The following is a 19,156-nucleotide window of genomic DNA, read 5'->3' as shown; positions in this document are numbered from 1 at the left end:
AGGCGGCAGACCAGTTAAGGAGCAGTGGTCTTAAGACCGCTGCTTCTTAACTGTCATTTGGCTCGCCTGGAAACGGGGGCATCAGGGGCCATTCGGCCCTTGATAAATCGGCCCCCTTTACTTTACATTTTATATAATTTTTTTAAGGAACAAATTTGTAATTAAACATATTTTATTTAACCTTTATTTCCGCAGGTTGCAGTATTAACTCGCAGAATGTCTTGACCCCAGAGATTAGAAATTTTTGGGAAAAACTGGGAAGTTGTGTCATTTCGGAAAAAGAAGGTGGCCATATTGACCTATTTGCTCCTCTGGCTGCAACAGGTAAGACTTAAGCTTAGTGCTCTTTAAGCACTGAAGGCTATTAAAAAATCTAAATACAATATAAGCATTATCAAAAATCATAGTATAGATCGCTCAAGCAGTTTATAGCCTTGTTCCAAATTTCATTTAAACGAAGTTCATATAGTTAAAAACAGTAGATAATTGCAGCACATCCATCTACTTCTAACAGTGAAAACCTCTAATATATATATATTGTTTTCTGTAGAGTCTGGAATGGAAATACTTAACATTATATCTCAGATGACTGGTTTACACATTTGTTCTCCAACAGCAATATCAGCAGGATCCTATCAGCACAGTAAGTGTTTTCATTTTACTAGAGCACTGGTTTTCAAACCTGTCCTGGAGCACAGCTGAATCATTTGATTAGCAAACCTAGATATTTTTCCTGCTCTTATCTAAGGTTATCCAGAAAACCTGGACTGTTGGGGAAAACCAGGGCACTAGAAGGTACTATTTTGGGTTTTGAACTAGGTTTTGAACACTTATAAAATATGATTCACTATTTGTATAGAACTGTGTGAAACCGTTACATAAACCTTAATGCATTCAAACAAAGAATAACACAACTAATGAAATGTCTGAATCACATTTATTTACTTTAATTGGAAAAAAACAAAAATATAGATCTAACATAATAGTGTGTATTCTAATGGTTAGTTATTTTTTTATCTAAGTTTGCGGAAGGGATCTGTAACAGGTAAGGTGTTTAATATGAATTTGTTTACTGTGAATAAGGTTTTACTGAAATCTACAGAATTAAAATCAACTACCAAAGAGATTTAAGTGTGCTACAGACCTGTCTGGTAGACAAGGAGTTAAAAGTGAGTAGGTTAGTGGAGCTAAATAAATGTTTTAAAGCAGGGGTGACCAACTGGCAGTACATGGGCCACATACGGCCCTCTGCATTGGTTTGTGCGGCCCCTTAGCGGAAAAATAAACAAAAAAATGTTGCCTTGTTTTTGTGGCCCCAGGAAAAGACAATAATAAAAATATTTGCCTTGGGAATTCTGGTGGTGGGCAAAATGGTCACAACTCAAAAAAGCTCTCTAGAGGGGAGAACAGCAGATAGAGGATACCCTGCAACCTTACATAAATCAGGCCCTGCGACATTGGACATTTTTAGAAAATATATTATTATTTGTGTGTAGCCATTAGTTTATATGCGACCCTTGAGGCTTCTACAATATTGATCTGCAGCCCTTACATTTTCTAAAATACTGATGCGGCCCCCATGTGTTAGGAAGTTGGCCATCACTGTTTTGTAGGATGGTCAGTCTGTTATAGCAACACCATTGGCCAAACATTTTCAACTACCACTTAACAAGCAGATCAGTAAGAAGGGGTCTGTTGTCACAAACGTTTGTTTGATGTTAACAATGTGATAACTAGTGAAAAGGGATTTGAAGCTTATACTTTTATTTCGGAAGTGAAAGGACTTCCATTTTTTTTGAAAGACAGATGTCATATTAGTGCATTAGTCACATATGCTTGTGCAAACTATTTCCTGGTAAATTCTAAGTACAGAATAATTTAATGGATAGAATTTAAATATTATAATCCTCATTTTAAGTTTTCTCTGCTCCTTTTCCTTTTTCTGAGCATTATCCCCTAGTAGCCCTCCTGGTGATGCCATTAGTGTTCAGCATCTTAAACCATCCATATAGCGTATCAAAAACACTATGATGCAATATTCACATTCATTTGTATAACATAGAAATTAGTAAATTCAATTAACGGTTAAATGATATCTATATTTCACAAAAACTTGTACAAATGAATGAGTGGAAGGGCTGAAAGTAGTAATTATTAAACCGCAGAGCAGCAATGGGACCATCATTACAGATCAGCCAGGGGTCTCCTAAATCTGGTTATTAAAGCAAATGACACCAAGTCCACTTGTCTGTCTGGTCCCAGGATTTGCAAGTTTTTATAATATATATATTTTTTTAACAATAATGCATATTAGCAGCAGTTTCCAGAAAATACTAAGCCATTGGGGATAAACACATTACATTTTCTTCTGTTAAGTGTGATCAGTCCACGGGTCATCATTACTTCTGGGATATTACTCCTCCCCAACAGGAAGTGCAAGAGGATTCACCCAGCAGAGCTGCCATATAGCTCCTCCCCTCTACGTCACTCCCAGTCATTCTCTTGCACCCAACGACTAGATAGGATGTGTGAGAGGACTATGGTGATTATATTTAGTTTTATACCTTCAATCAAAAGTTTGTTATTTTATAATAGCACCGGAGTGTGTTATTCCTTCTCTGGTAGAATTTGAAGAAGAATCTACCAGAGTTTTTACTATGATTTTAGCCGGAGTAGTTAAGATCATATTGCTGTTTCTCGGCCATCTGAGGAGAGGTAAACTTCAGATCAGGGGACAGCGGGCAGATTAATCTGCAAAGAGGTATGTAGCAGCTTTTATTTTCTGACAATGGAATTGATGAGAAAATCCTGCCATACCGATATAATGTCATGTATGTATATTTTACACTTCAGTATTCTGGGGAATGGTACTTCACTGGAATTACACTGTGTACATAAGACTTTAGCCTATTTTGCAGGGACTAGCAACAGGCTTTTTAATAACTCTTAATTTATGTTAAACGTTTTTGCTGGAATGTAAAATCGTTTTCATTTTCTGAGGTACTGGGTGAATAAAATGTTTGGGCACTATTTTTCCACTTGGCAGTTGCTTGATCTAATTCTGACAGTTTACTGATCTCTCTCACTGTTGTGTGTGAGGGGGAGGGGCCTTTTTTGGCGCTTTTGCTACGCATCAAAAAATTCAGTCAGAAGCTCATTGTATTTCCTGCATGATCCGGTTCATCTCTACAGAACTCAGGGGTCTTCAAAACTTGTTTTGAGGGAGGTAATCATTCACAGCAGAGCTGTGAGATTGTAGTTGACTGTGATAAAAAACGTTTATTCTTTAACTTTTTTTCTGCTATCAGGGTTAGTTATCCTTTGCTAATGGGAACAAACCTTTGCTAAAATTGTGTTTTTTACAGAGATTGATGCTATAACCTTTTCAGTTTATTAATTTCAACTGTCATAAATCTTTCTGTGCTTCTTATAGGCACAGTACGTTTTCATAGTATTTTACTTGAATAGTATTTCCAAGTTGCAAGTTTAGTTGCTAGTGTGTTAAACATGTCTGATTCAGAGGAAGATAGCTGTGCTATTTGTGCTAATGCCAAAGTGGAGCCCAATAGAAATTTATGTACTAACTGTATTGATGCTACTTTAAATAAAAGTCAATCTGTACAAATTGAACACATTTCACCAAACAGCGAGGGGAGAGTTATGCCGACTAACTCGCCTCACGTGTCAGTACCTGCATCTCCCGCTCGGGAGGTGCGCGATATTGTGGCGCCCAGTACATCTGGGCGGCCATTACAAATAACATTACAAGATATGGCTACTGTTATGACTGAAGTTTTGGCTAAATTACCAGAACTAAGAGGCAAGCGTGATCACTCTGGGGTGAGAACAGAGTGCGCTGATAATGCTAGGGCCATGTCAGATACTGCGTCACAACTTGCAGAACATGAGGACGGAGAGCTTCATTCTGCGGCTGACGGTTCTGATCCAAACAGATTGGATTCAGATATTTTAAATTTTAAATTTAAGCTGGAAAACCTCCGTGTATTACTAGGGGAGGTGTTAGCGGCTCTGAATGATTGTAACACAGTTGCAATACCAGAGAAAATGTGTAGGTTGGATAAATATTTTGCTGTACCAACGAGAACTGACGTTTTTCCTATACCTAAGAGACTAACTGAAATTATTACTAAGGAGTGGGATAGACCCGGTGTGCCGTTCTCACCCCCTCCGATATTTAGAAAGATGTTTCCAATAGACACCACCACACGGGACTTATGGCAAACGGTCCCTAAGGTGGAGGGAGCAGTTTCTACTTTAGCTAAGCGTACCACTATCCCGGTGGAGGATAGCTGTGCCTTTTCAGATCCAATGGATAAAAAGTTAGAGGGTTACCTTAAGAAAATGTTTGTTCAACAAGGTTTTATATTGCAACCCCTTGCATGCATTGCGCCGGTCACGGCTGCGGCGGCATTCTGGTTTGAGTCTCTGGAAGAGACCATTAGTTCAGCTACTCTGGACGACATTACGGACAAGCTTAGAATCCTTAAGCTAGCTAATTCATTCATTTCGGAGGCCGTAGTACATTTAACTAAACTTACGGCTAAGAATTCCGGATTCGCCATTCAGGCGCGCAGAGCACTGTGGCTAAAATCCTGGTCAGCTGATGTTACTTCTAAGTCCAAATTACTTAATATACCTTTCAAAGGGCAGACCTTATTTGGGCCCGGTTTGAAAGAAATTATCGCTGACATTACAGGAGGTAAAGGCCACGCCCTGCCTCAAGACAGAGCCAAACCTAAGGCTAGACAGTCTAATTTTCGTTCCTTTTGGAATTTCAAAGCAGGAGCAGCATCAACTTCCCCTGCTCCAAAACAAGAAGGATCTGTTGCTCGCTACAGACAAGGCTGGAGACCTAACCAGTCTTGGAACAAGGGCAAGCAGGCCAGGAAACCTGCTGCTGCCCCTAAAACAGCATGAATTGAGGGCCCCCGATCCGGGATCGGATCTAGTGGGGGGCAGACTTTCTCTCTTCGCCCAGGCTTGGGCAAGAGATGTCCAGGATCCCTGGGCGCTAGAGATAATATCTCAGGGATACCTTCTGGACTTCAAATACTCTCCTCCAAGAGAGAGATTTCATCTGTCAAGGTTGTCAACAAACCAAACAAAGAAAGAGGCGTTTCTACGCTGCGTACAAGAGCTTTTGTTAATGGGAGTAATCCATCCAGTTCCACGGTCGGAACAGGGACAAGGGTTTTACTCAAATCTGTTTGTGGTTCCCAAAAAAGAGGGAACTTTCAGACCAATCCTGGATTTAAAGATCCTAAACAAATTCCTAAGAGTTCCATCGTTCAAAATGGAGACTATTCGGACAATTTTACCCATGATCCAAAAGGGTCAGTACATGACCACAGTGGATTTAAAGGATGCTTACCTTCACATACCGATTCACAAAGATCATTACCGGTACCTAAGGTTTGCCTTCCTAGACAGGCATTACCAGTTTGTAGCTCTTCCATTCGGATTGGCTACAGCTCCAAGAATCTTCACAAAGGTTCTGGGTGCTCTTCTGGCGGTACTAAGACCGCGAGGAATCTCGGTAGCTCCGTACCTAGACGACATTCTGATACAAGCTTCAAGCTTTCAAACTGCCAAGTCTCATACAGAGTTAGTACTGGCATTTCTAAGGTCGCATGGATGGAAGGTGAACGAAAAGAAAAGTTCTCTCTTTCCACTCACAAGAGTTCCCTTCCTGGGGACTCTTATAGATTCTGTAGAAATGAAGATTTACCTGACAGAAGACAGGTTAACAAGACTTCAAAGTGCTTGCCACGCCCTTCATTCCATTCAACACCCGTCAGTGGCTCAATGCATGGAGGTAATCGGCTTAATGGTAGCGGTAATGGACATAGTACCCTTTGCACGCTTACACCTCAGACCACTGCAATTGTGCATGCTAAGTAAGTGGAATGGGGATTACTCAGACTTGTCCCCTTCTCTGAATCTGGATCAAGAGACCAGAAATTCTCTTCTATGGTGGCTTTCTCGGCCACATCTGTCCAGGGGGATGCCATTCAGCAGGCCAGACTGGACAATTGTAACAACAGACGCCAGCCTTCTAGGTTGGGGTGCCGTCTGGAATTCTCTGAAGGCTCAGGGACAATGGAGTCAGGAGGAGAGTCTCCTACCAATAAACATTCTGGAATTGAGAGCAGTTCTCAATGCCCTCCTGGCTTGGCCCCAGTTGACAACTCGGGGGTTCATCAGGTTTCAGTCGGACAACATCACGACTGTAGCTTACATCAACCATCAGGGAGGGACAAGAAGCTCCCTAGCAATGATGGAAGTATCAAAGATAATTCGCTGGGCAGAGTCTCACTCTTGCCACCTGTCAGCAATCCACATCCCGGGAGTGGAGAACTGGGAGGCGGATTTCTTAAGTCGTCAGACTTTTCATCCGGGGGAGTGGGAACTTCATCCGGAGGTCTTTGCTCAAATACTTCGTCATTGGGGCAAACCAGAGATAGATCTCATGGCGTCTCGACAGAACGCCAAGCTTCCTCGTTACGGGTCCAGATCCAGGGATCCAGGAGCAGTCCTGATAGATGCCTTGACAGCACCTTGGGACTTCAGGATGGCTTACGTGTTTCCACCCTTCCCGATGCTTCCTCGATTGATTGCCAGAATCAAACAGGAGAGAGCATCAGTTATTCTAATAGCACCTGCATGGCCACGCAGGACTTGGTATGCAGACCTGGTGGACATGTCATCCTGTCCACCTTGGTCTCTACCTCTGAAACAGGACCTTCTGATACAGGGTCCTTTCAAACATCTAAATCTAACTTCTCTGAAGCTGACTGCTTGGAAATTGAACGCTTGATTTTATCAAAACGTGGGTTTTCTGAGTCAGTTATTGATACCTTAATACAGGCTAGGAAGCCTGTTACCAGAAGGATTTACCATAAGATATGGCGTAAATACCTATATTGGTGCGAATCCAAAGGTTACTCTTGGAGTAAGGTTAGGATTCCTAGGATATTGTCTTTTCTACAAGAAGGTTTAGAAAAGGGTTTCTCTGCTAGGTCATTAAAGGGACATATCTCAGCTCTGTCCATTCTGTTGCACAAACGTCTGTCGGAAGTTCCAGACGTTCAGGCTTTTTGTCAGGCTTTGGCCAGGATTAAGCCTGTGTTTAAAACTGTTGCTCCGCCATGGAGTTTAAACCTTGTTCTTAACGTTTTACAGGGCGTTCCGTTTGAACCCCTTCATTCCATTGATATAAAGTTGTTATCTTGGAAAGTTCTATTTTTAATGGCTATTTCCTCGGCTCGAAGAGTCTCTGAGTTATCAGCCTTACATTGTGATTCTCCTTATTTGATTTTTCATTCGGATAAGGTAGTTCTGCGTACTAAACCTGGGTTCTTACCTAAGGTAGTCACTAACAGGAATATCAATCAAGAGATTGTTGTTCCTTCTTTGTGTCCAAATCCTTCTTCGAAGAAGGAACGACTTCTGCACAATCTGGATGTAGTTCGTGCCCTAAAATTTTACTTACAGGCAACTAAGGAATTTCGACAAACGTCTTCCCTGTTTGTCGTTTACTCTGGTCAGAGGAGAGGTCAAAAGGCTTCTGCTACCTCTCTTTCTTTTTGGCTTCGTAGCATAATTCGTTTAGCTTATGAGACTGCTGGACAGCAGCCTCCTGAAAGAATTACAGCTCATTCTACTAGAGCTGTGGCTTCCACTTGGGCCTTTAAGAATGAGGCCTCTGTTGAACAGATTTGCAAGGCTGCAACTTGGTCTTCGCTTCATACTTTTTCCAAATTTTACAAATTTGACACTTTTGCTTCCTCGGAGGCTATTTTTGGGAGAAAGGTCCTTCAGGCAGTGGTTCCTTCTGTATAAAGAGCCTGCCTATCCCTCCCGTCATCCGTGTACTTTTGCTTTGGTATTGGTATCCCAGAAGTAATGATGACCCGTGGACTGATCACACTTAACAGAAGAAAACATAATTTATGCTTACCTGATAAATTCCTTTCTTCTGTAGTGTGATCAGTCCACGGCCCGCCCTGTTTTTTAAGGCAGGTAAATATTTTTTAAATTATACTCCAGTCACCACTAAACCCTTTGGCTTCTCCTTTCTTGTTGGTCCTTGGTCGAATGACTGGGAGTGACGTAGAGGGGAGGAGCTATATGGCAGCTCTGCTGGGTGAATCCTCTTGCACTTCCTGTTGGGGAGGAGTAATATCCCAGAAGTAATGATGACCCGTGGACTGATCACACTACAGAAGAAAGGAATTTATCAGGTAAGCATAAATTATGTTTTTACAACTTATGTTTATATTTGGAAGGATAATATAGGGGGCGCCCTTGGTGATCAAATGGTAAGGTGTAATAACTATTGTTCAGGCATGCTGCTTAGAAGCCTGTATCTCAGGCATCTAAGCAGCTACAGACCCCCAAGACCCACCATTGGAAAGGTAATCGCCTAACCTTTCCAACAGTGTAAGGGGGTCTGAAAAATAATAAATAAAGTTTTTAAAAATAAATTGTTCAAAAAATAAAAAAAACATTAAAAAATCTTAGCACCCAGGTGGGAAAGTGCTTAGTACTCAAAGGGTTAAGGTAAGAGGCTCATTGAGTTAGTTAATTGTGCAAATAACACACAATTATGTTTAAAGCAGCATTTTACATTTACTGTCCCCTTAAACTTGCATTTACGTTAACACAGACATATGGCTACTGCTTTGGCTTTAATTTATATAAAGGGTCTTGTCATATATTTAAATAGTGCTACTTAAATAAGTCTATAAAACCTGTGACAATTATGTAAATTACTAATGAAACATTATATATCAGTGTTTACTGCAGTTATGTATTTAATTTGTATTGTATGTATGATCTATGATTATTAGTCCTCAGTGAATGGCTGACAGGATCCAAAAGGTACGGATCTCCTCCGCTAATATACTTCAGCGAGGTAAAAGTGCAAGCTTGGTGTAGAATGGCACATGTGATGGAAGAAGCACTGCTTATGGTCAGGAAAAACATGAAGCGCTATCTTGGTGATTTACAGATGACTGTTGCTGGCAGGATAATAGGTAGGATCATCTCATGACTACTGTGCATTAAGGTTCAACTAGAATTCCAAGATTTATTTTCTCAAAACAATGTTGCAGTTATGTCATACAATTCCATGATTGGGTATATAATATAGCACATGGATCAGTCAACTAGCAGTAATCTGGAGCAAATAAAGCGCTACAGAATTTTGTGGTGCTATACAAATAAATGATAATAGCACCCAGACTGTTCTTTGTGAATTCACTCTGTTTACAAGGTTTATATGGAAAAAATGAATACATAAATATTATTTATAAGTGGACATATTATACTAGTGACAGTCTAGACATTAGTCCTTGATAATATTACATGGAATATAGAAGTAAGCGCAGAGAACTCCTGGTTCCGAGCGGAAACTTACTCTGACCATCAGCGTTGGTGGCACAAACACAACCACTGCTTGATTTTCTCACTAAGAAAACAAATAAACTATGGGACAATAATATCTATCTTCATGCCAAATTTCTTAAAGGAATAGTCTATATTTATTTCATGTAATTAGCAAGAGTCCATAAGCTAGTAACGTATGGGATATACATTCCTACCAGGAGGGGCAAAGCTTCCCAAACCTCAAAATGCCTATAAATACACCCCTCACCACACCCACAATTCAGTTTTACAAACTTTGCCTCCCATGGAGGTGGTGAATTAAGTTTGTGCTAGATTCTACGTTGATATGCGCTTCGCAGCAGGCTGGAGCCCGGTTTTCCTCTCAGAGTGCAGTGAATGTCAGAGGGATGTGAAGAGTATTGCCTATTTGAATACAATGGTCTTCCTCTAGGGGATCTATTTCATAGGTTCTCTGTTATCAGTCGTAGAGATTTCTTCTCCTACCTCCCTTTTCAGATCGACGATATACTCTTATATACCATTACCTTTACTGATTCTCGTTTCAGTACTGGTTTGGCTATCTACTATATGTAGATGAGTGTCTTAGGGTAAGTAAGTCTTATTTTATTTATGACACTCTAAGCTATGGTTGGGCACTTTATAACTTTAAACACATATTTAGAACTTTACATATATTTGCTATGATTCAGGATAATCAGTATTCCTTCATTCAGACTGTCAGTTTCATTTTTTGGGATAATGTATATGAATAAATATTTTTTCTTACCTTAAAATTTTTTTCAATTTACTTTTTTCCCTGCGGGCTGTTAGGCTCGCGGGGGCTGAAATGCTTCAATTTATTGCGTCATTCTTGGCGCAAACTTTTTTGGCGCAAAATGTTGTCATTTCCGGCGCCCTAATTGACGCCGGAAATTGTACTTGGCGCCAATAATGTGGGCGTCATACTTGGCGCCAAAAAATGTGGGCGTCATTCTTGTCTCCACCTTTTTCCACATTATTTAAGTCTCTCACACAGATAGTTTTAGAATATTTATTAGGTGTAGGAATGATTACTGACAAATCATGCAATTCATATTGCAGGGCAGTTCATGTTGGATTCCATGATCATGACGAAAGTCCAGACCAATCAAGAAGTTGCCGAAGCATTAATCGAAGGGTTAGTGGAGCTCTCCAAAGGAAAATGTGTGAGTATAAATTATGGTGACTTGTAAGAAGCATTACTTTGCAAGCCATGCAAAAATGAAGAAAGTAGCGAGTAGGAGTTAACTTTATTCTTCAACCATATAGAACTAACAGTCTGGATCATTAGATGATCTTTACTGGGTTGTGGTTTGTATTCATTAACACCACCAGGTTTGCATTTTTGCATTCCAAATGTGGCTCTTTTGAATGTGATGTTCAATTTTAGAAACATTTAAACATAATATTCTAATGTTAACTCTCGTACTTTACATTTGTGTGAATCAACATTTGAATGTTTCATTTCACAGTCTTGAATATTTTTACTTAAAGCAAATAGAACATCCAAAATATACAGTTGTAGAAAATATTGCCAATGAAAATAAACGTTAGAGGGAGCATTTGCCCATCCTCTAAACCAGGTGTAAGCAACCTTGGTACCCCAGATGTTTAAGAACTACATTTCCCATGATACTCAGCCAGCCTAAAGAGTGTCTAAGCATCAGGGGGAATGTAGTTCCGAAACATCTGGGGTGCCAAGGTTTCTGACACCTGCTCTAGACTGTCAAAAAAAACTTTTGGGCATGTAGCATCTTAAAGGGACAGTCTACTCCAGATTTTTTTTATTGTTTAAAAAGATACATAATCCCTTTATTACCCGTTCCCCAGTTTTGCATAACCAACACAGTTATATTAATACACTTTTTACCTCTGTGATTAACTTTTGTCTAAGCCTCTGCAGACTGCCTCCTTATTTCAGTTCTTTTGACAAACTTGCATTTTAGCCAGTCAGTGCTGACTCATAAATAACTCCATGGGAGTGAGCACAATGTCATCTATATACCTGATAGGAGGTCAAGGTATTTGATTAATTATATAGAATATTTTTTAAAAAATACAGTATGCATTCATTAATTAGTCAAAAGCTTAAAATTAAATTACTTGTTCATTTGTTGTATATAACATGTTAGACAACTTAATACCAGGCAGACCATTTGGGTCTACTAGCAGGGATTTCCTTGTTAGTAAAACAGCATTGGGGGCTTTAAAAACGTATGAAAGAAAAATATTGGGTTTCATGTTCCTTTGCTGCACTGGCGCCTATATTAAATACGTTTTTTACCTAAATGCCAAAGATCGTTTTTTTTATTTAACGTCATTGAGTTTTAGGGTTTCAGCTGGTGACAAGACTTTTATATCATGCTAAGGCATCCCTAACGAACAGAGGATTTATATTTGTGTCGGTATTGCAACAAATAGCAGACATAAAATATTGCACCTGTTATTGTTGTGCGGCCCCTATAAAAAAAGTAATAGTGATTGCTCTTAATTGCAAGCTGTCTCTGTGTGGCCATTGATTACCTAATTACTGTTATGAATATGATTGCATTTAAGGATAGGCTTTTGTAATGCAGCAAAATTGCAGTTATCAATAGAGACAAGTATGGGATCTAGCCCTGAATGTCTTTATAAGTGACAAAAACTTAGCTTAATTTGAAATCCTGAATAAATCCCATTTGGTTAAAGTTTTCTTCATTATGATACACACTATTGACAAAGGAAAAACAAGTGGACAGAATCATTGACAATACATAGTTTTATTTTACAATATACAGTATATAACTTTGATATAATCCTGTTGTTTTCCACCTGTCTAAAGTGTCTCTGTAAAATATAAACACACAGTCTGTTTTTCAGGACAAGCCCCTGGAGTTTCTGTCTGTTTTTCTAATGAAAAAATGTACTAAGAACAAAGAATTTATAAGACAGCTGTTGTCTGATGGGAAATTTGATGATTCATTGACAGCGTTTTTAAAGGTGAGGTAAATGATAGCATCTGTGCTCCATAACGTTAATCAGTATATCAAATATAAGCAGCTTACAAGGCCAGAATGTATTTTGATGCATACTGTAGTGACATTTTTAAACATTACATTAATGGGTTTCATAGAACTAAAATGTATGGAGCCTTACTTTTTGTATGTGAATAGCAGAACTGCAGTTGGTAAAACAGGTTGTGTTATGACCAATGTGTGTCCATTACTATGAATGGAAACCATACACTGCTTCAATGCAATGCTATATTTTAAACTACATTTTTCTGTTATTTATCGTTAAAAAAAAATTCAAGGTTAATGATTATTTGTTATAACTTCATTAAAGCAGCTAATGGCGTGGATTAAATAAAACTGGCATTTACCTGAAAAATAGCAAGATTCAAAGGGCAAGATCAAGTCGCACGGCAAATCGGTTGTGAAAACACTGTGCGCATTATGACTTTTTCGCATTTGGGTTTTGCGCAGCTATTACAAATTTCAAAATAACTTATTTTGTGCGTGCGTTAAGCCACGTAATGCAAACTGCGAAAAACATGCGCGTTCGCGTATGCCCCATAGCAGTCAATGGAGAAGACCAATAAAAAAAACAAAAAACACAAAAACCCTAATATGTTGCGCAAAGCCCATGATGTATACTCCTCAAAGTGTACATGAAAATGTGAATATTTAATATTGCGAAAATGTTTTCGCAACGGAATATGTTCTTTTTATTTATAAATAAATATTTCTCTATGTATTTGATCATATTTGAACTGATACATCTATTTATTGCGATATATATATAAATATTTCTATATGCGAATATCGCTTTGAAAATCCATCTTATATATTGTTTAATGTGCAAAAGATTGTAATGTAAAATATTTTCATTATTTCCATAGTTAAACATATCTCTATACATATAAACCCATGTTTCTCTATGTATTTGTATGTATGTCAATGTAAAATCCCTGCGTCAGTTTTTTCCCCCCTAACAGAGATCTCGTATCTTTGAGCCCTTATAACTTTTGTATGCAATATTTTTTTAATAATTTTTTTTTTAGACAGTGTTAATATGATTGTAACTGTACCTTGTTATGTATTTTTAAAGTGTTTCGTGAAACTTTTATGTTGCGCAAAACTGTTAACTACTGCTCTTCGAGCACGAAGACTTGTAATACCTGCACAATGGAAATTGATTGTGAAAAGACCACATCGCGCGCAAAAAAACTCGCTACTTGTAATCTTGCCCAAAGAGATTTGTACCTGCAAACTCATAGTCTTTAGGCTCCATTTTTACTCAGACATACACTTTCTGATACACTAAAAATCAAAACAACTGTAGTATAGCAATATTTTCAATTCAAAAAGAAAAATATTGTAAACAATCTTTGAAAAGTGCTCTTTCATATCCATGATATACATTCTTTAATGAATTGTCCCTTTAAGGGGGGCAATGTCATGATTTACTAAACATTCAGTGATTCCATTTGTATAATATTCCCCAAGTATGTACAGGTGCACTGTGTTTTGTTTTGGTGTATCTTTATATGTACAAAGAAGAGAATGGAAAATCAGATAATGTTAAGACCATTAAATGCAGTAGAATTGCATATTCAACAAGTTCATAATAAAAAGACAATGTCATAGCACTTGCCCTCAATTTATAAATGAGCACTATACATTTTTTAGCAAATTTCAAAATGTACTTAAATTTACTGCCCCCTGTGTCATGTGACAGCAATCAGCCTATCACAGACTCATATCCATATACATTTTGAACTCTTGCACATGCTCAGTAAAAAATTGCACAAAACATAAATACATTGTTCATAACAGTTACACTCATAATAACAACATCAAATAAAAATGCTTAAAAAAAAATTACATAAAAACGTTATAAGGAGCTTAAAGATATGAGGTCTCAGGGTGTCCGAAAAAAAGGCTGCAAAGTGCTTTAACATACAGATACATACACTCATACACACATACACACATACATACATACATACATACATACATACACATATCTAAATATGTATGTGTCATTTGAAAATTCAATTCACCCAGAATATTGGAAACACATTATTAACACATTATTTGATGTTTTACTTTGTGAATTTATGGAGTGTGTTACAACCATCAGATGTATGTATGTGTGTATGTGTGTGTATGTGTATATATATATATATATATATATATATATATATATATATATATATTTCTCCAACATTGGTGTGTCCGGTCCACGGCGTCATCCTTACTTGTGGGATATTCTCTTCCCCAACAGGAAATGGCAAAGAGTCCCAGCAAAGCTGGTCACATGATCCCTCCTAGGCTCCGCCCACCCCAGTCATTCTCTTTGCCGTTGCACAGGCAACATCTCCACGGAGATGGTTAAGAGTTTTTTGGTGTTTAAATGTAGTTTTATTCTTCTATCAAGTGTTTGTTATTTTAAAATAGTGCTGGTATGTACTATTTACTCTGAAACAGAAAAGGATGAAGATTTCTGTTTGTAAGAGGAAGATGATTTTAGCAGACAGTAACTAAAATCGATTGCTGTTTCCACACAGGACTGTTGAGATGAAGTAACTTCAGTTGGGGGAAACAGTTAGCAGTCTTTTCTGCTTAAGGTATGACTAGCCATATTTCTAACAAGAGCATGTAATGCTGGAAGGCTGTCATTTCCCCTCATGGGGACCAGTAAGCCATTTTCTTAGCTAAACATAAAAGAATAAAGGGCTTCAAAAAGGGCTTAAAAACTGGTAGACATTTTTCTGGGCTAAAACAATTGCTTTACTAGGCATATTATGCAGATTCTAACTAATTATTGGTATTATAATCTTGGGGAACGTTTAGAAAAACGGCAGGCACTGTGTTGGACACCTTTTTCAGATGGGGGCCTTTCTAGTAATAGACAGAGCCTCATTCTGGGACTGTATAGGGGTTAAATGTAAAAACGGCTCCGGTTCCGTTAATTTAAGGGTTAAAGCTCTGAAATTTGGTGTGCAATACTTTTAATGCTTTAAGACACTGTGGTGAAATTTTGGTGAATTTTGAACAATTCCTTCATACTTTTTCACATATTCAGTAATAAAGTGTTTTCAGTTTGAAATTTAAAGTGACAGTAACGGTTTTATTTTAAAACGTTTTTTGTACTTTGTTGACAAGTTTAAGCCTGTTTAACATGTCTGTACCATCAGATAAGCTATGTTCTATATGTATGAAAGCCAATGTGTCTCCCCATTTAAATTTATGTGATAATTGTGCCATAGTGTCCAAACAAAGTAAGGACAGTAATGCAACAGATAATGATATTGCCCAAGATGATTCCTCAAATGAGGGGAGTAAACATGATACTACATCATCCCCTACTGTGTCTACACCAGTTATGCCCACACAGGAGGCCCCTAGTACATCTAGTGCGCCAATACTTATTACCATGCAACAATTAACGGCTGTAATGGATAACTCCATAGCAAATCTTTTATCCAAAATGCCTACTTATCAGAGAAAGCGCGATTGCTCTGTTTTAAGCACTGAAGAGCAAGAGGACGCTGATGATAACTGTTCTGACATACCCTCACACCAATCTCAAGGGGCCATGAGGGAGGTTTTGTCTGATGGAGAAATTTCAGATTCAGGAAAAATTTCTCATCAAGCTGAACCTGATGTTGTGACATTTAAATTTAAATTAGAACATCTCCGCGCACTGCTTAAGGAGGTGTTATCTACTCTGGATGATTGTGACATTTTGGTCATTCCAGAGAAATTATGTAAGATGGACAAGTTCCTAGAGGTTCCGGTGCCCCCCGACGCTTTTCCTATACCCAAGCGGGTGGCGGACATAGTAAATAAAGAGTGGGAAAGGCCCGGCATACCTTTTGTCCCCCCCCACCTATATTTAAGAAATTATTTCCTATAGTCAACCCCAGAAAGGACTTATGGCAGACAGTCCCCAAGGTCGAGGGGGCGGTTTCTACTCTAAACAAACGCACTACTATTCCTATCGAAGATAGTTGTGCTTTCAAAGATCCTATGGATAAGAAATTAGAGGGTTTGCTTAAAAAGATTTTTGTACAGCAAGGTTACCTTCTACAACCAATTTCATGCATTGTTCCTGTCACTATGGCAGCGTGTTTCTGGTTCGAGGAACTAGAAAAATCGCTCAGTAAAGAATCTTCGTATGAGGAGGTTATGGACAGAGTTCAAGCACTTAAATTGGCTAACTCTTTTGTTTTAGATGCCGCTTTGCAATTAGCTAGATTAGCGGCGAAAAATTCAGGGTTTGCTGTCGTGGCGCGCAGAGTGCTTTGGCTAAAGTCTTGGTCAGCGGATGTGTCTTCCAAGACAAAATTGCTTAACATTCCTTTCAAAGGTAAAACATTATTTGGACCTGATTTGAAAGAGATTATTTCAGACATCACTGGGGGAAAGGGCCACGCACTCCCACATGATAGATCTTTTAAGGCTAATAATAAGCCTAATTTTCGTCCCTTTCGCAGAAACGGACCAGTCTCTAATTCTGTATCCTCTAAGCAAAAGGGTAATACTTCACAACCCAAACCAGCCTGGAAACCAATGCAAGGCTGGAACAAGGGTAAGCAGGCCAAGAAGCCTACCACTGCTACCAAAACAGCATGAAGGGATAGCCCCCGATCCGGGACCGGATCTAGTGGGGGGCAGACTTTCTCTCTTTGCTCAGGCTTGGGCAAGAGATGTTCAGGATCCTTGGGCGCTAGAAATAGTTTCTCAAGGTTATCTCCTGGAATTCAAGGAACTACCCCCAAGGGGAAGGTTCCACAGGTCTCAATTATCTTCAAACCAAATAAAGAGACAGGCATTCTTACATTGTGTAGAAGACCTGTTAAAGATGGGAGTGATACATCCAGTTCCAATAAGAGAACAAGGAATGGGATTTTATTCCAATCTGTTCATAGTTCCCAAAAAAGAGGGAACATTCAGACCAATTTTGGATCTAAAGATCCTAAACAAATTTCTCAGGGTACCATCGTTCAAAATGGAAACTATTCGAACGATCCTACCTACTATCCAGGAAAATCAATTTATGACTACCGTGGATTTAAAGGATGCGTACCTACATATTCCTATCCACAAGGAACATCATCAGTTCCTAAGGTTCGCTTTTCTGGACAAGCATTACCAGTTTGTGGCACTTCCATTTGGATTAGCCACTGCTCCAAGGATTTTCACAAAGGTACTAGGGTCCCTTCTAGCGGTTCTAAGACCAAGGGGCATTGCAGTAGTACCTTACTTGGACGACATCCTGATTCAAGCGTCGTCCCTGTCAAAAGCAAAGGCTCATACGGACATCGTCCTAGACTTTCTCAGATCTCACGGATGGAAGGTGAACAAAGAAAAAAGTTCTCTGTCCCCGTCAACAAGAGTTCCCTTCTTGGGAACAATAATAGATTCCTTAGAAATGAGGATTTTTCTGACAGAGGTCAGAAAATCAAAACTTCTAAGCTCTTGTCAAGTACTTCATTCTGTTCCTCGTCCTTCCATAGCGCAGTGCATGGAAGTAATAGGATTGATGGTTGCAACAATGGACATAGTTCCTTTTGCACGAATTCATCTAAGACCATTACAACTGTGCATGCTCAGACAGTGGAATGGGGATTATACAGACTTGTCTCCGACGATTCAAGTAGATCAAAAGACCAGAGATTCACTCCGTTGGTGGCTGACCCTGGACAATCTGTCACAGGGAATGAGCTTCCGCAGACCAGAGTGGGTCATTGTCACGACCGACGCCAGCCTAGTGGGCTGGGGCGCGGTCTGGGAATCCCTGAAAGCTCAGGGTCTATGGTCTCGGGAAGAGTCTCTTCTCCCGATAAACATTCTGGAACTGAGAGCGATATTCAATGCTCTCAGAGCTTGGCCTCAACTAGCAAAGGCCAAATTCATAAGGTTTCAGTCAGACAACATGACGACCGTTGCATATATCAATCATCAGGGGGGAACAAGGACTTCCCTGGCGATGAAAGAAGTGACCAAGATAATTCAATGGGCGGAGGATCACTCCTGCCACTTGTCTGCGATCCACATCCCAGGAGTGGAAAATTGGGAAGCGGATTTTCTGAGTCATCAGACATTCCATCCGGGGGAGTGGGAACTCCATCCGGAAATCTTTACCCAAATAACTCAATTATGGGGCATTCCAGACATGGATCTGATGGCGTCTCGTCAGAACTTCAAGGTTTCCTTGCTACGGGTCCAGATCCAGGGATCCCAAGGCGACCCTAGTAGATGCACTAGTAGCACCTTGGACCTTCAACCTAGCTTATGTATTCCCACCGTTTCCTCTCATCCCCAGGCTGGTAGCCAGGATCAATCAGGAGAGGGCCTCGGTGATCTTGATAGCTCCTGCGTGGCCACGCAGGACTTGGTATGCAGACCTGGTGAATATGTCATCGGCTCCACCATGGAAGCTACCTTTGAGACAGGACCTTCTTGTTCAGGGTCCATTCGAACATCCGAATCTGGTTTCCCTCCAACTGACGACTTGGAGATTGAACGCTTGATTTTATCAAAGCGTGGGTTTTCAGATTCTGTAATAGATACTCTGATTCAGGCTAGAAAGCCTGTAACTAGAAAAATTTACCATAAAATATGGAAAAAATATATCTGTTGGTGTGAATCTAAAGGATTCCCATGGAACAAGATAAAAATTCCTAAAATTCTATCCTTTCTACAAGAAGGTTTGG

At 39.4% G+C, this 19,156-nt stretch overlaps 1 protein-coding gene across 1 annotated transcript in view; it reads left to right on the top strand.

Annotated features, from left to right (window-relative positions):
• The window catches only part of ECT2L (epithelial cell transforming 2 like), a 140,311-nt gene that overhangs the window by 66,484 nt on the left and 54,671 nt on the right, over positions 1–19,156 (top strand). The window contains exons 9-13 of the mRNA XM_053712129.1: positions 196–324; positions 551–643; positions 8,874–9,059; positions 10,513–10,616; positions 12,310–12,429. Coding sequence (XP_053568104.1) covers positions 196–324; positions 551–643; positions 8,874–9,059; positions 10,513–10,616; positions 12,310–12,429 — 632 coding nt within the window. The remainder of the gene's footprint in view (positions 1–195; positions 325–550; positions 644–8,873; positions 9,060–10,512; positions 10,617–12,309; positions 12,430–19,156) is intronic.

This window comes from Bombina bombina, chromosome 4 (genome assembly GCF_027579735.1).
Source record: "Bombina bombina isolate aBomBom1 chromosome 4, aBomBom1.pri, whole genome shotgun sequence".
NCBI lineage: Eukaryota > Metazoa > Chordata > Amphibia > Anura > Bombinatoridae > Bombina > Bombina bombina.
The sequence above is the reverse complement of the archived record's forward strand: the minus strand, read 5'-3'. Positions and strand labels throughout refer to the sequence as shown.